Here is a 15,435-nt window from a genome sequence, read left to right on the forward strand (position 1 = left end):
CAAAGTTTCAATTATAGAAGATAAATAAATCCCAGATACCAGGGCCTCCGCTTGTGTTGCTGGGGAGCATGGCCAGCCTGCAAACCACAACAGGCCCCTCGCCAAGGCCGCCCCATGCCCCAAGGGAACCCCCCACCCTGATCCAGGACACCCTTCAGGGTAAACCAGCCGGCCCCCACCAGTGCACCAGGCCTCTATCCTATCTAATAAAAGAGTAATATGCAAATTGACCATCACTACAACTCACAAGATGGCTGCCCCCATGTGATAAAAGATGACTGCCCCCATGTGGACACAAGATGGCCACCACAAGATGGCCAGCAGGATAGGGCAGTTGGGAGGGACCAGGCCTGGAAGGGAGGGCAGTTGTGGGCGATCAGGCCAGCAGGGGAGGGCAGTTGGGAGACACCAGGCCTGCAAGGAAGGGCAGTTGGGGGTGATCAAGCCTGCAGGGGAGGGCAGTTAGGGGTGACCAGGCCGGCAGAGGAGGGAAGTTGGGGGTGACCGGGCCTGCAGGGAAGGGCAGTTGGGGGGGGGGGGGGAAACGGACCCAGACCTGCAGGGGAGGGCAGTTAGGGGTGACTAGACCTGCATAGGAGGGCAGTTAGGGGCAATCAGGCTGGCAGGGGAGTAGTTAGGCATTAATCAGGCTGGCAGGGGAGTTTTTAGGGGGTGATCAGGCTGGCAGGCAGAAGCAGTTAGGGGCAATCAGGTAGGCAGGCAGGCGAGCAGTTGGGAGCCAGCAGTCCTGGATTGTGAAAGGGATGTCCGACTGCCCGTTTAGGCCCGATCCCAGTAGGATCGGGCCTAAACGGGCAGTCGGACATCCCTCAAGGGGTCCCAGATTGGAGAGGGTGCAGGCTGGGCTGAGGGACACACCACCCCCCGTGCACGAATTTCATGCACCGGGCCTTCTAGTTCTTTATAAGAAGAAAAAGAAAGAAAGCCGTTGGGCCATTCCTGGGCACTACTTGAGGCAGTGACCTTTTCCATCAGTCACACAAGGCCTGATTGGGATTCTTCTCCATACACACATACCTATCTCCATCAGAAGTACAACTCCCAAGAAATTTCTAAAAGAAGCTTAGAATATAGTAGAAAAATGTGTTTGTGCAAAAAATAAAATGGAAATCAAGGCCATTGCTCTTAATAACCAATGAAATGAAATAGCCATTGCTAAGAAGAGCTTCTATCCTCCCTAGCAAAGTGAACACAAATGGTAAAAGGAATAAGAGTGAACCTATAAATATGTCACATTTAAAATGGCCAAGGAATATCTACATTCAAATTTTTTATCTGTGAAAATTTATCTCAGGGGCACCCTATATGAGACTGTCCAAAAATAAGATACTATATTTTCTCAAGCAAACTTCACTCTCAAAGAGATTCAATTTAAGTTCAATTGCAAACATGTTCTAGACTAAATCTATCAAGAATATTGATCACTATTTTGTGATTTGAATTCTCTACCAGAAATCATGCTTCATCTAAACACAGTCTACTACTTATGGCATTATAAATGTAATGTCCCCCATATAAATTAAAAGGGAAATTAGAAGCGTTTTTACCTGATCTTCACTAAATAACACTCCCCGTTGTCTATTGATTCTTTTCATGAGATCCCCTCCATCACAATACTCCATCACAATAAACAGCCTGTTGTTCTCTGTAAGAAAAAGCATTATTTGGTTCTGGAAGCATTTCAAATATTTAGTAATCACTTGCCTTTCAAGTTCTAGAGGATGGAGAATATGACAGAAAAAAAAAAGTAGTGTATATATATATTTAGCATCAATATGGACTGAATTCTAATTTCACTTCATCACTTACATTTCTTAGCTCTGTGACTCTAAGCAAGTTATTTTAATTTCTCTGTGCTTCATTACCTCATCTATAAAATGGATATAATAATATAAAAATTCCTCTTAGGTTTGCTGTAATGATTGAATTAATCCATGTCAGATGCTTAGAATAATGCTTGCACATAATGACATTTCAATAAATGTTAGCTATTATTATTAAAACATTCCTGCAAGAGATTAGAAATCCTATATAATAAAGAGGTAATATGCAAATTGACCCTCACACCCTCACATCACAAGATGGCCACCCCATGTTGTCACAAGATGGCCACCCCATGTTGTCACAAGATGGCCACCCCATGTCATCACAAGATGGCCGCCCCACGTTGTCACAAGATGACCACCACAAGATGGCCATCCCCACGTTGTCACAAGATGGCCAGCAAGGGAGGGCAGTTGGGGGCGACCAGGCCTGCAGGGGAGGGCAGTTGGGGGTGATCGGGCTGGCAGGGGAGCAGTTAGGTGTCAATCATGCCGGCAAGGGTGTGGTTAGGGGGCTATCAGGCTGGCAGGCAGAGTGGTTAGGGGCAATCAGGCAGGCAGGCAGGCGAGTAGTTAGAAGCCAGCAGTCCCGGATTGTGAGAGGGATGTCTGACTGCCGGTTTAGGCCCAATCCCGATCCCACCAGTGTACAAATTTCATGCACCGGGCCTCTAGTCTGATATAAAATAGCAGCTGTCTTTCCCAACACCCCAGGAAGAATAAAAAATCCTGTTTTTAATTTGGGTATAAACTTTTATTTATATGACACTTATTCAACCATGTTATTAAGTACAATAAAACTCTTCTAACTGACCTCTGTCTGGCCTTCTCACTAGATTCATGGGAACACTCTATCCACTATGTTCACCCATTCAAGGTTACCACTGGTGGGCTATTAGACTGTAGTATACCCAGTTACCACTGCTCCCACTGATCGAGATCATTGTGCTTGTTCCCAAATCTGTTTATGCCCATTATACTTATAATTATTACATAACTGATAAAACATTAATGAAGATGTGATTATTTCTACATAAACTACATTGAATGCTTTGGAGGACTCAGTACGTGAATAGCTAAAAAAAAGCCACTGACTTAAATGTTGGATGGGACAAGTGGGAAATAACTAGACAGCTTTAAAAGGATTGTGTACACAGAGTACCTGTAAATTCTTACTCAACTGTAAAGAAAAGAAATTGGAAATTATAAGTGAGGGTAGCCTATGTAAAAAAGAGTATTCAGTTTTCCAATCAGAAGACTCATAATGTGCTCTTGCCTCATGCTTTTGCAGTGGCTGTTCCTCTTGCCTAAAAAGCTCTTCTCCTGACATTAGCATGACTCTTCAAGTCTTTGTTCAATGTCACCTTCCCAATAAGGCCTATCCTGACCATCCTATTTAAAATTGTTCCCTCCACTCCTGCCTCACCCTATCTTATTTTCCCACAGCACTTATCACCTTCTGACATACTATTTAAATTGTATTTATTATGTTTACATTTATTGTCTGTCTTTCCCCACCTTTCCCCCTAAAAGATGAGGTAATGAGGCACAGAGAAATTAAAGTAACTTGCTTAGAGTAGTATACCCAGCCCTACAATTACAGAGCTAAGAAATGTTAGTGGTGAAATGAGATTAGAATTCAGTCTATCTTGATTCTAACTATATATATATATATACTACATGTTTTTTGTTATATTCTTCATCTTCTAGAAGGTTCTAAGATGGCCCCAGTGTGCACACTTCTATAACTCCTTCGCCTGGAGTGAGGACAGAACCTGTAAGTATAATGGGATATCACTCCCAGAATTCTGCTATGTTAACAAAGGGGATTTTTGCTGATATAATAAAAGTTAGTAATTAGCTGATTTTGAGTTAATAGAAAAGATTAGACAGGTGGGCCTGACTTAATCACAGAAGCCATTTAAATCTGGGTGTGGGGTCAGAGGCAGAGAGAGTGAGAGATTCCAAGCAGGAGAAGGTCTACTAAAGGGCCACCTGGCAGAAAAGAGAACTTGGCCTCTAGAAGCAGAGAACTACTTCCCAGGTAACAGCCAGCAAAAAAGCAGACACCTCAGCCCTACAATGACAAGTAAAGGAATTCTGCCAACAGCCTGAATAAGTGTGGAGGAGAACTATGAGCCTCAGATGAGATGGCAGCCCCAACTAGCATCGTTTTTTGTAAATATTTTCTTTTCTGGACAGTTCCTTTGAGAATGATAGGCTTGGGATATTCTTTTTTAAATATATATATATATATATAATTGATTTCAGAGAGGAAGGGAGAGGGAGAGAGAGATAAAAATACCAATGAGGAGAGAGAATCATTGATTGGCTGCCTCCTGCACACCCCACACGGGGATTGAGCCCGCAACTTGTGTATGTGCCCTGACTGGGAATCCAACCTGTGACCGACTGGTTCATAGGTCAATGCTCAACCACTGAGCCACACTGGCCAGGCCCAACTGACATCTTGATTCAACTATGTGAGACCCTCAGTAGAGAATCCAGCTAAGCCAACCCCAGACTTCTGACCTAGAGAAACTGGATGATGCTAAGTGGCTGTTGGTTTAAGGTACTAAATTTGTGGTCATTGTTATTCAGCAGCAACAAACAACAGTGTAGAAATTTTTGCCTATTTTGTTCACTGAGATATATCCTCAAGACCTAAAACATGCCTGACATATAATAGGTACTCAATAAATATTTACTGAAGGAATTTAAGTGGAATTAGTTTAGCCTTAGGAACATCTCACCACATTTTACTTATTTTTTGTATGTTGCTTCAAACTGTGAAACTTCCATACTCTCTACAAATATTTAATGAACCAGAGCTGGAATTCTTGTGTTCAGAAATAAGTTGTCTGAGAGTAAACAAAGGCTTTATTTATCTACACTGTCTAGTAGGTGCTGTAAGGACTTCTAAAACTTTCAGATAAGCTTGGAGTTTCAAGACCCAGCATGATTTCCAGGCAAACCCAAAAGCATCACAATAACTAAACACAAGGGTGCTCTAATTTAAAAAAACAAACAAAACAACTCTCATAAAATGTAAACTTACAATATAAACAAACTCAGCAAAGGTTATTAATACCATAAAAATGAGCTCTAATTTTATAACAGTATCCAGGAAAATACTGTCCTCAAATATCCATTTTGCATGGTATAAAGACATACTCTAATCTATTAATGTGGTCCAGTCCATGCACTCATTCAGCAAACATATATTGAACACCTACTCTGTGCTAGATGCTGAGAATCAAGTGGTGAGCAAAAGGATCCATTAAAAGGAAGACAAATATTAAGCCAATTCATAATTTCTTATCTAAATAGACATATGCATACAAGTACAAAGTGCTAGGCAAGATCAGGAAAGGGGGCTATAATTTGAATTGTGATCTCAGAGAAGGCCCGAGGATGAGTAAGAGGTAGACAGATTGGGTCACAGTAATAACCCAAAGAATGAGGAAAATAAAGATCATCTTATGGTGTTGGTATTAGGAATCAATGGACAGAAATGAAGGCACTTTATTTAGTGGCTGCCCCTAAAAGTTTTTAATATAACTGAATTCCCTGTGCATGTGTACTACTCAGCTCCTAGGAAGACCTCAGAAGAGTTCTTTTAAATACCCAGTTGTTGAAGAAGGTTGCATGCAGAGAGCTAATTTGAATGCAGTGATTTTCATTTATAAGAAACATAATGTAAAAGCTCAAAATATAGTATCTATGTTTATTTATGTATTGATCTTTAGCTCCAGATGGTGCTTGAAGATACCTAGGTAGCATTCCTGGTCCACTAAATACTTACGACCTGTGAATCTGAGCACCCTCAGTGCCAAGTACTGACTTGGGGAATGCCCCATGGTGAACTTTGGCATGTACAGCCCTCTGACAGCCTATAAACAACGGGCACACTGAATATGTGTTTATTGTCTGCTCTTCCCAATAGGATGCGAGCTCCATGAGGACGGATATGTTCAGCTGCCTTGTTCACTGCTCTGTTCTTGGCACCTAGAACAACGCAGTAAGCACTGGATAAACATCTGTTACGTGAATAAATGATTTCTGACCACAGTTCTTTTCATGATCATTTGATTGCTTGTTTTGTGTTGTTCCTACCTTTGAAATAGAATGATGGATAGAGATAGAAATGACCTTGTATTCAGGTATGCAAATGAAGGGATTGCTTCCTTATAGTTTTCCTCTCTATTTTTGCCACTTGCTTGGCAATGGTGCACAGCTATTTGCTGCCTCTCTGTAAGAAGACTGTACAGCCCCACCCATTGCCTCAGGATGTTCAGGGCCTCATGTGGGCAAAGTATCCCCTTCCCCCTTCACTCCACTATCAAGGTTAACTGCATGGCTGCATTGCAACAGGAATGTGAATCCATAAGGAAAATAAAAGCCATGCCACATCCTAGCAGGACTCCAAACTGATGATGTGGGGGTGCTGGTATCTTGCTCTCTTCTTTTGCTCAGAACAGTATGCTCCATATCCGGGCTGCTTATTCAGCCTGGACCCCAGAATTAAGGCCCAGTCCACCCACAGACAATATGTCACGATTGAGAGATAGATGTGTATTATTGTAGGTCACAGAAATTTGGGTGCTGTTCCTGCAGCAAGCTAATATACCAATTATTAACTATTTGAGGGAGTAAGAATTAAGGAGAGATTAAAAACAAACTTAGGAAAGCTGTCAATAAAAATTCACTAGTGAAGAAATAAAGATTATGTCTCAAATGACAATTTAAATAAATGGGAAAATGAGTCCATTCACAAAAACTATACACAGTTCTCAGGAACATATCTTTTACAGAAGTCTATATGCTGATACTTTATTAAAATACTTTAAGAATGCTAGAAAGTCAAACCTTGAAACGAACTGAAGAAGGTTACAATGTTAGGATGTTTCATCTTTGCCAGAAGAATGACTTCTTTCTTTGAAGCTTCTTTTTCTTGGATGGGCATCTAAATTATATTAAGAGACAGAATAGTCTGTAAAGATAACTTGCTGTCAAGAACATGCTTCCTGCTGACTCCTATTGTAACAGTGGGAATTGTAACCCATCTCACCATTCTTTTGACATTGTTTCTGTAAATGCTATTCTCACTAATATGTAGCTTGTAGATAAACAGCCTATTTGTATAAGAATCCTAGGAACTAACTTCAGAAGATGCAGGCTTCAACCTTCAGCCATCCCAGTTTCAGGAGATTTGCTGACCTTCAACAGTAAAACCAGAATAATGAAGACCAGGATGATATACACCAAACCATCACTTGACCAGTTTCAAGATCCTTATTGGAATGGACTGTACTGGTCTGCACATAGAGAACCTTTCAACTCCCTCCCCTTGATCTCTTTGTTCTGCTTCCCCTCCCCTGCCATACAAAAATCTTTGCCTGCAATGAGATTTTGAGATGGGCTTTGCAACAAGAGTCCCCCGTCTTCTCAGGTGTCCGGCACTTGAATAAACCACTTTCCTTTTTCACCAGCATCTGTCTCACAAGTTTGGTTTTCATGGCGACAGGCAACCGAACCTTGGTTTCAGTTACATTATCTAAAATTCTCCAGGATTTCACTGGCTTTTAGTGGCCTTCTGAAACCAATCTCTCAACATCAGAAAACAAAATTTCTAGAATTAGCACTATATCTAATAAATGGTTTATCATTGAAAACCATAAGCAAAAAAATAATGATTTCTGGTGAACTTTTGCTGTATTAAAATTTCAGTTGGATAAGAAAAAGCTGAGGGAGTTCATCACCACTAAACCAGTATTACAAGAAATGTTAAAAGGTCTTCTTTAAGAAGAAGAAACTATAAATAAAATATCACAAAGAAAAAAAAATTCACTGACAAAGGCAAACACATAATAAAAGCAGTGGAACAACAAACACTGAACCTAGTACAAAAGTTAAGGATACACAAAACACACACAAAAGAAGTAAAAAATAATGACAAAAACATAAATGTGAAGGGGGTGAGTAAAAACGGTAGTGATTCTAGAATGTGTTCAAACTTAAGCAACCATCACCTTAAAATAGACTGCTACAAACATAGTGTGGTATATAAGAAGCACATGGTAACCACAAATAAAAAATCTACAAGAGCCCTAGCTGTTTTGGCTCAGTGGATAGAGCATTGGCCTGTGGACTGAAGGGTTCTGGATTCAATTCTGGACAAGGGCACATGCCTGGGTTGCTGGCTCAGTCCCCAGTAGGGGGCATGCAGGAGGCAGCCAGTCAGTGGTTCTCTCTCATCGATGATGTTTCCATCTCTCTCTTCCTCTCTGAAATCAATGAAAATATATATTTTTAAAAATCTACAAGAGATATCCTACATAATAAAATGGTAATATGTAAATTACCATCACTCCGCTACGCCCACAATTGGGCCAGCAGGAGGCGCAGGGGGCGGGACTCAGGGTGGCCGGGGTAGCTGATTGGGCCAGCAGGACACTGGGCTCGCGGCGCCACTGGCGCCCCGAGCTCAGCGTCTGTGTCATGGCTGCCGGAGGCTTTCGGAAGGCCTGGGGCACCGGCGGACAGCCGGCCGGGTCCCCCGCGATCAAAGGCCAAAGCGGGGGACCCGGCCGGCTGTCTGCTCCGGCGCAAGGCCTTTCGAAAGCCTCCGCAGCGCCGGAGGCTTTCGGAAGGCCTGGGGCACCCGCGGACAGCCAGCCCGCTGGTGCACCAGGTGCATGATTGAATCATGCACTGGGCCTCTAGTACAAGAAATAAAGAGAAAGGAATCCAAATACAACACTTAGGTGAGTCAACAATGTAGAAGAGAAGAAAGCAAGAAAATAAGAAGAGAGGAGAGAACTATAAGAACAATCAGAAACAATTAATAAAATGGTAATAACTACATACCTATAAATAATTACTGTGAATGTAAATGGATTAAGTGCTCCAATCAAAAGACAAATGGAGCCCTGGCTGGTGTTGTTTGGTGGTTAGAGCATCCAGCCCACACACAGAAGGGTTGTGGATTCAATTCCCAGGCAAGGGTTCATTCCCTGGCCCTGGTCTGGGCGCAGGCAGGAGGTAGCCCGTAGCAACCAGTTGATGTATCTTTCTTACATCAATGTTTCTCTCTCTCTCTCTCTTCCCCAATCTACCTTCTACTCTTTCTGAAAAGCAATGGAAAAAAATATCCTCAGGTGAGGATTGGAAAAAATGGTTTTATTCTTCTTAAATATGCACTAGCTTAACAACAGAACCAAAAGTATCTATACATATAATCATTTACCCAGTAAGAATTTACTGAATATCTGCTGATGCAAAGCATTATTAGGTGCTGTGTGGAATATCAAGACATATGAGACATGGATTCTGCCTGCAAAGAACACACAATTTAAGAAGAGAGAGAAGACACAAAATAAACAGCTAAAGCACATCAAAGTGAAAGGAATTTTAGGGACAAAATAGGCAGGCTTAGGAAGTCTTAGGAATAAAGAGGTGAGGACTTGGAGCCGCCAGAAGGCATACATTCACAGAGGATAGAAAAGTTCCATAGGATAAGGGGAGAGGAAGGCATCCATTCACAGAGGATAGAAAAGTTCCATAGGATAAGGGGAGAGGAAGGCATCCATTCACAGAGGATAGAAAAGTTCCATAGGATAAGGGGAGAGGAAGGCATACATTCACAGAGGATAAAGAAAAGTCACAGAGTATGGGGGAAAAGGAAACATTTTCACAGAGGATAGAGAAATGTTGACAGATGCTGGAAAGAGGAAAACACATGTTCACAGGAGATAGAGGAATGTTGCAAGATAAGAGTGAGAGGAAGAGGGGGGCACCACATGGGTTTTGGACTTTGCAGCTGATATTCTGCAAAAGAGTGACCAATTAGAAAAGCACAGGGCCATAAAATGGAGAAGTGGGCCAATTAGAAGGGAGCATGAAGAGACAAAGAAATACAGCATTTATAAACCTTAGAAAAAGGGGCTTAGTGGGTTACCCCCTTGGGGACCCCTCCCTACATGGGAGTCTATATTTGCTTCCAATAAGTTTCCACCCTTTTACTAACAAGTCTTTTTTAGTCCAAGAATTTTATTCTTCACACTTCGTGAGGCAAGAACCCACAAGGGGGGTTGGGGGGGTTCCACTCTCTGAACCCCATGTTTCAAAAGTATAAAGCAATCAGTACCACAACAGCAGTACTGATAAAAAGCTGTGGAGTTTACAGAGAAAGAGGGATTAGTATTTAGAGTGGGAAGGCCCTGAAAAGTATCCTGGAGCTCAGGCTTGAACAAGTGGAACCTTGATGGCTGGAGATGGGCAGGCAAAGATCTTCTTGGAAGTAAGAACCCCAATGGAAGAGCAAAGAAGCTGGAGTGAAAAGGAGTACATAAAGGGGAGATTGGAAATGGAATTTGGGAACAAATTAGAGAGGGTGTCAAAACTAATCTGAAGAATGAAACAGTATAAAAGTACAAGGCAAAAATTACTAATAATCCCACATTCCACCTAGAAAATAACAAATATGTCTTTTCCTCTTTTTATGTATGTGGTTGCACACACACACACACACAGAAAATGTATAAATTTTTACAAAGATTGCATCATTCTATACATACTATTTTCTCAATTAGTAAAAGTTGTATTTTCCACGTCAATACTTCACCTACAACATCACTTCTAAGAACCTCTTGCCATTTGCAAGCTTCCTGCCACAGGAGAACAAAAGACCCGGAAAACCTCGCTGGACACTAGGAGTCAGACCATACAAGGAACTGAAACTGTCCTGATGGCACACTTGCATTCCACCTGCAGTCCAAGCTCACCAGCTCAGTCCCCAAACCCACTAAGGACAAGCCTCCTGCCAGCGACCGCATATACTATAGTAAGGATGAAACTCCAGCTCCTAGGTGCTGCCATCATGGACCCAGTGTCCCCTTGGCTTGGTGCTGTGCAACCTTTCCCTTTGGATGTCCTATCCCACACCCCTTCTCTTAAATAAATTCAATTTTACTTTAATCACTGTCTGAGATAGCTACTTAGCCTACCCGTGCACCACCATGCTAACCCACCATGCTCACCTTTCTTTTTTTTTTTTTTTTCTTTTTTTTCATGCTCACCTTTCACAATCCACCTTCCCATCAGCAGAATAAGAGAGTGACTCCTTCCTCCCATTTTTATATTCTTTTTAGTCCTCCCCAAATGCATAAACAAAAGGTGATATTTATTTACATTAATTAGTTTACAAATTAATTTGAAATTGTTATGGGTTATGTCTTCACTTATAGGTTTTATTTTGTTTTTTTATTTGTAAAAACTAGCACCTTTTAGTCAATACTTGCAAATATTTTTTATATTTTGTGAATTTCCTTTCAATTTATTCGTGGTGGTTTTTTTGTCACACGGAAGCTTTATATCTCTATGTAGTCAAACTTAGTCATCTTTTCCTTTATAATCTCTGTTCCAGTGAAGGTTTGGGGTCATAACTGGAGCATTATCAAAATTGTGCTATATGAAAGCTGGAGCCTTAAGAACACTACTGACTGATGCAAGGTACCCAGGGCATGAACAAAAGGAATTCAAAGTCAAGGAAGAGAAAGAATCACAGTATTTAACAAGAAATTTCATCTGGGAATGTTACAGGGCAGTGAGAAGCTAGGAAAATTCCAGGGCAAGTGGAATAGGGAAACTAAGACAAGAATGTTAAAACAAGGCCAAACCGTGTGAACAATTGGCAACCAGCTTGTAAACTGCAAGACTGCAAGCCCTTACCTTTCCCAAGGACAGCTTGAAAGCAAATGGTTAATGACTAAAAAATGCAGGAAAGAAGGGGGGGGGGGAAGAGAAATAAAAGAGCTGTTTTATTTTATTATTTTTTAAATATATTTTTATTGATTTCAGAGAGGAGGGGATAGAGATAAAAACAACAATTATGAGGGAGAATCATTAATCATCTGCCTCCTGCAAACCTCTACTAGGGATCAAGCACGCAACATGGACATGTACCCTAACCAGGAATGGAACTGTAACCTCCTGGTTCATAGGCTGATGCTCAATCACTGAGCCACGGCAGCCGGGCAAGGCTGTTTTATTTTTTACTCCCTAAACAGAGAAGCCAGCAGTTTCAAGGTTGGCAAGATAAAATTGCCAGGTACTTCTTATGAATTCTGGGAAGGCCACAACAGAGTAAAAAAGGATCTTGAGAATTAATCTGTACCAAGATATTTAGCAGAAGAATTTAAAAATCTATAGACAAGAGGGTATATAATGCCATGAACCCCCACCAACTCGCTCCTCATATTAGCTGAGTGATGCTCATCTGCGCTCTGAGCCAGATGAAATAGATTTGCTTGCTTTGCTTCTTTAATAATTTTGTTTGCTTTAATTGCTTTAATAATTGGCTTTATCACAATGCAATCAGGGTCCCTCATTTAAATTCAGGAGGCTGTCAGATAACAGCTTTTCTGGTGTTTTGGGTGCCTATAAGGAGAAAAAAATTCACAGATGACCCCAAGGTTTTGAGCCTGGATATCATAAGGACATTGATGTCATTAACACAGTGAAGCACACAGCAGATGAAGTGGGTCTGCTTAGAAAGATGAGAAACTTCTACTTTGTTTGGGGTATTTTTATGGTCCCTTCCAAGATGTTTCTCAATGATCTTCACCCTTAATTCTTGGTGCAAGATAATAAATGTTTATTGTTTAAGCCACTAAGTTTGAGGCAATATGTTATACAATAGATTACTAAAAGAGGTATTACTTGAAGATATCTAGCTGGCAGATGAAATGCAGAGCTAGGGCGCTGGAAGGTATCAGGGCTGGAGGGTGGGTTTAAGAGTGATCCGTTTAGTGGTCACAATTGAAGTGAGGTGATTATACAAAGTACAGAGAAATGATGATACCGTTGTAATAACTTGGTTATTAATTAACAGGAAAGGTGCTAAGGAAAGGCCAGATCATATAGGCATGCCATTTGTGCCAGAAAGCTGCATTTACCACTCTCCACGTCTGTTTCCCACAGATCCTGGGGGGAAGGGACTGGACAAAGAAAGATGAGACGCAGGCCCAGTAAAGCCTAGGTGACATCGAGAGGTGCCTGCCTGTCGGTCATACCTGGGAACAGGGCATTGGCCAGAGGAGGCATATAGACGTGGCCACTGCAGGTGCAGGAAGATTTGATATTTAAGCTCCTAAATAAAGAGCTGCTCTCTCTTGTCTGCTTGTCCACGCACCTGGCTCTCTTGTTGTGCTCCCCCACATTCGCCCACACGGCCAGGTGGACCACACACAATGGACTAATGGGCTACAACTAGCCTGATGCTACATCGGACCCAGCTCCACCATGGAACACTCTGGACATTGGCTTTGCTTTTAGTTCTGCTGGATTCCCAGCTGCACCTTTTCCAGGACTGGTTTAAGGGAAATGGGACTTTGGAAACAAGGGATATAACTCCATGCCAATAAAGCTTTCTACCACATCTCATCCTCCCCTGGGGGCCTCCAGAAATTCTTATTCCAGTGGCACCCCAAGAACTCCACTTCCACTAACAATGGAGAAAGTCCACCCGCGCAGTTCTCCAATAACAATGAGAGTCAGCCAAGGACAGATAGAAGGTGAGTAGACAGAGAGGCCTGAGAAAAAGTAGTCAGATAAACAATGGAGTGAGCAGAATAATGTCATAAAAGGAAGCACTGACAGGGCACTAGAATAAGAGGACATTAGTAGAAGTAAACCATAGATCCATGAAAAGGGTAAATAAAGCATTCTCTTGGAAGTTAATCATCTATACTTTCAGCTTTGATGTAAGTTTGGTTAGTCCTCTTTTTTTCTTCTTTACAATTTTTAAACTGTGATAAAATAAATCTAACAAAATTTACAACATTTTAACCATCTTTAGGTGTCCAAATCAGTGGCATTATTGACATTGTGCAGCTTGAGTAGTCCATTTTGCAGACATGATGTATAAATCTTTTTCTGCTGCTCTCATTTAGAAATCCTCTAGAACAGGGGTTGGGAACCTTTTTTCTGCCAAGGGTCATTTGGATATTTATAAGATCATTCGCAGGCCATACAAAATTATCAACTTAAAAACTAGCCTGCTACATTTGGTCAAACATTTCATTAACTCACCCCTAGTGCCTTGGCAGGGCCAGACCGAATGATTTCAAGGACCTCACACAGTGCACTGGCAAAACAGCAAAGTCAGCAATACAGGAAGGCAGTACCTCACAGGCCTGCAGGCCACCCCACAGAGTGCCATAGGAGCCAGGGTGATGTGGATTCTTTTCTTTTTATTCTTGATTTCTTTTTCTTTTTTTTAAAAAAAAATATATTATTATTTATTTCAGAGATGAAGGGAGAGGTAGAGAGAGATAAAAATATCAACGATGAAAGAGAATAATTGATTGGCAGCCTCCTGCATGCCCCATACTGGGGATCGAGCCTGAAACCCGGGCATGTGCCCTGAAGGGGGTGGGGGATTGAACTGTAACCTTCTGGTTCATAGGTCAATGCTCAACCACTGAGCAACACTTATTTTTTTTTTTTAAATATGATTACTGGTTGCTGTTTGGACAATGGATTTAGAAGGTGGAGTGAACAAGAGTCAACTAGCTCATACTTGTAATAAAAGACCCAAAAAAAGTGTTTCCTTTAAATACTGGATTAAAAGCCAGCTGAATACACCACTGAGTATGAATAGGAATTTGAATTTCTTAATTTTACCTTTGCAAAATTGATCTCTTTTATAACACAGTGCTTGCTATCTGACTTCCCTTTGGCCAAGTATGCTTTCCCAAAGGCACCTTCCCCAATGACCTCAATCACATCATATTTATCCATGGTTTCCAATGCATGAAGTTTCCTGAAATTAGAGAAATGAAATTTTATTGCACCTTTTTCATAAACATTAACAAAGTCAGAAAATTGACCACTAAAATGTAAAAGAACTCATTTTGCTAAAACTTTCCTTCGGACCTCTACCAAGACAGTCAAATAACTTTCCAGGTGGCCACAGGTAACAACCAAAATGAGACGGAGCTTCTTGGTGGGCTCCGAGATCAGACGTGGGTTGTTGCTCAGCGTTGGTACACTATAGTGTGCTGAGCGTGGGCGTTATCGCCTCTATAAAGCAGGAATGACCTTATGCCTGTGGCATTTTACAATCCAGCCTTTCTCAGTAATGAAGTACTGCCCCCTAGGGGGCCTTTTGGAAATTTATGGGGTTTGGTGTGTTTTGTTTTTTGGTCTTTTCTTTTCTTTTCTTTTCTTTTCTTTTCTTTTCTTTTCTTTTCTTTCTTTTCTTTTCTTTTCTCTTCTCCTCGGAGATGGAGAGGCACCGAGGAATTTAGAAGCAATTAGGGAGTGGGACACTAAGATTCCGAGATAGAAGGGACGGTCCGCACAATAAAGGATTATCCCGCGGCCCTACAACATGAGAAAGTCTCCCACACATTCATGTCCGTGGAAAAATCCGCATATCTGCAGCTAGAACCCAACTCTATTTTACATACGAATACAAAGCAATTTTTACAGTTTTACTGAACTATTTTCGGGGGATGCAACTACACGTAAATCTAGGCTTAACTGCACTTTGTTTTGTTTGGAAGTTTACCAAGAACTCTTCACC

The 15,435-nt window shown here is 41.5% G+C and overlaps 1 protein-coding gene across 1 annotated transcript in view; it reads right to left on the reverse strand.

Moving 5' to 3' along the window:
* The window catches only part of NEK5 (NIMA related kinase 5), a 76,820-nt gene that overhangs the window by 60,505 nt on the left and 880 nt on the right, over window positions 1-15,435 (reverse strand). The window contains exons 2-4 of the mRNA XM_079778565.1: window positions 14,532-14,670; window positions 6,714-6,810; window positions 1,569-1,666 (exon numbers count right to left, since the gene is read on the reverse strand). Coding sequence (XP_079634691.1) covers window positions 1,569-1,666; window positions 6,714-6,810; window positions 14,532-14,648 — 312 coding nt within the window. The 5' untranslated portion in view covers window positions 14,649-14,670. The remainder of the gene's footprint in view (window positions 1-1,568; window positions 1,667-6,713; window positions 6,811-14,531; window positions 14,671-15,435) is intronic.

Source organism: Cnephaeus nilssonii, assembly GCF_951640355.1.
Source record: "Cnephaeus nilssonii genome assembly, chromosome: 8".
Taxonomy (NCBI): Eukaryota; Metazoa; Chordata; class Mammalia; order Chiroptera; family Vespertilionidae; genus Cnephaeus; species Cnephaeus nilssonii.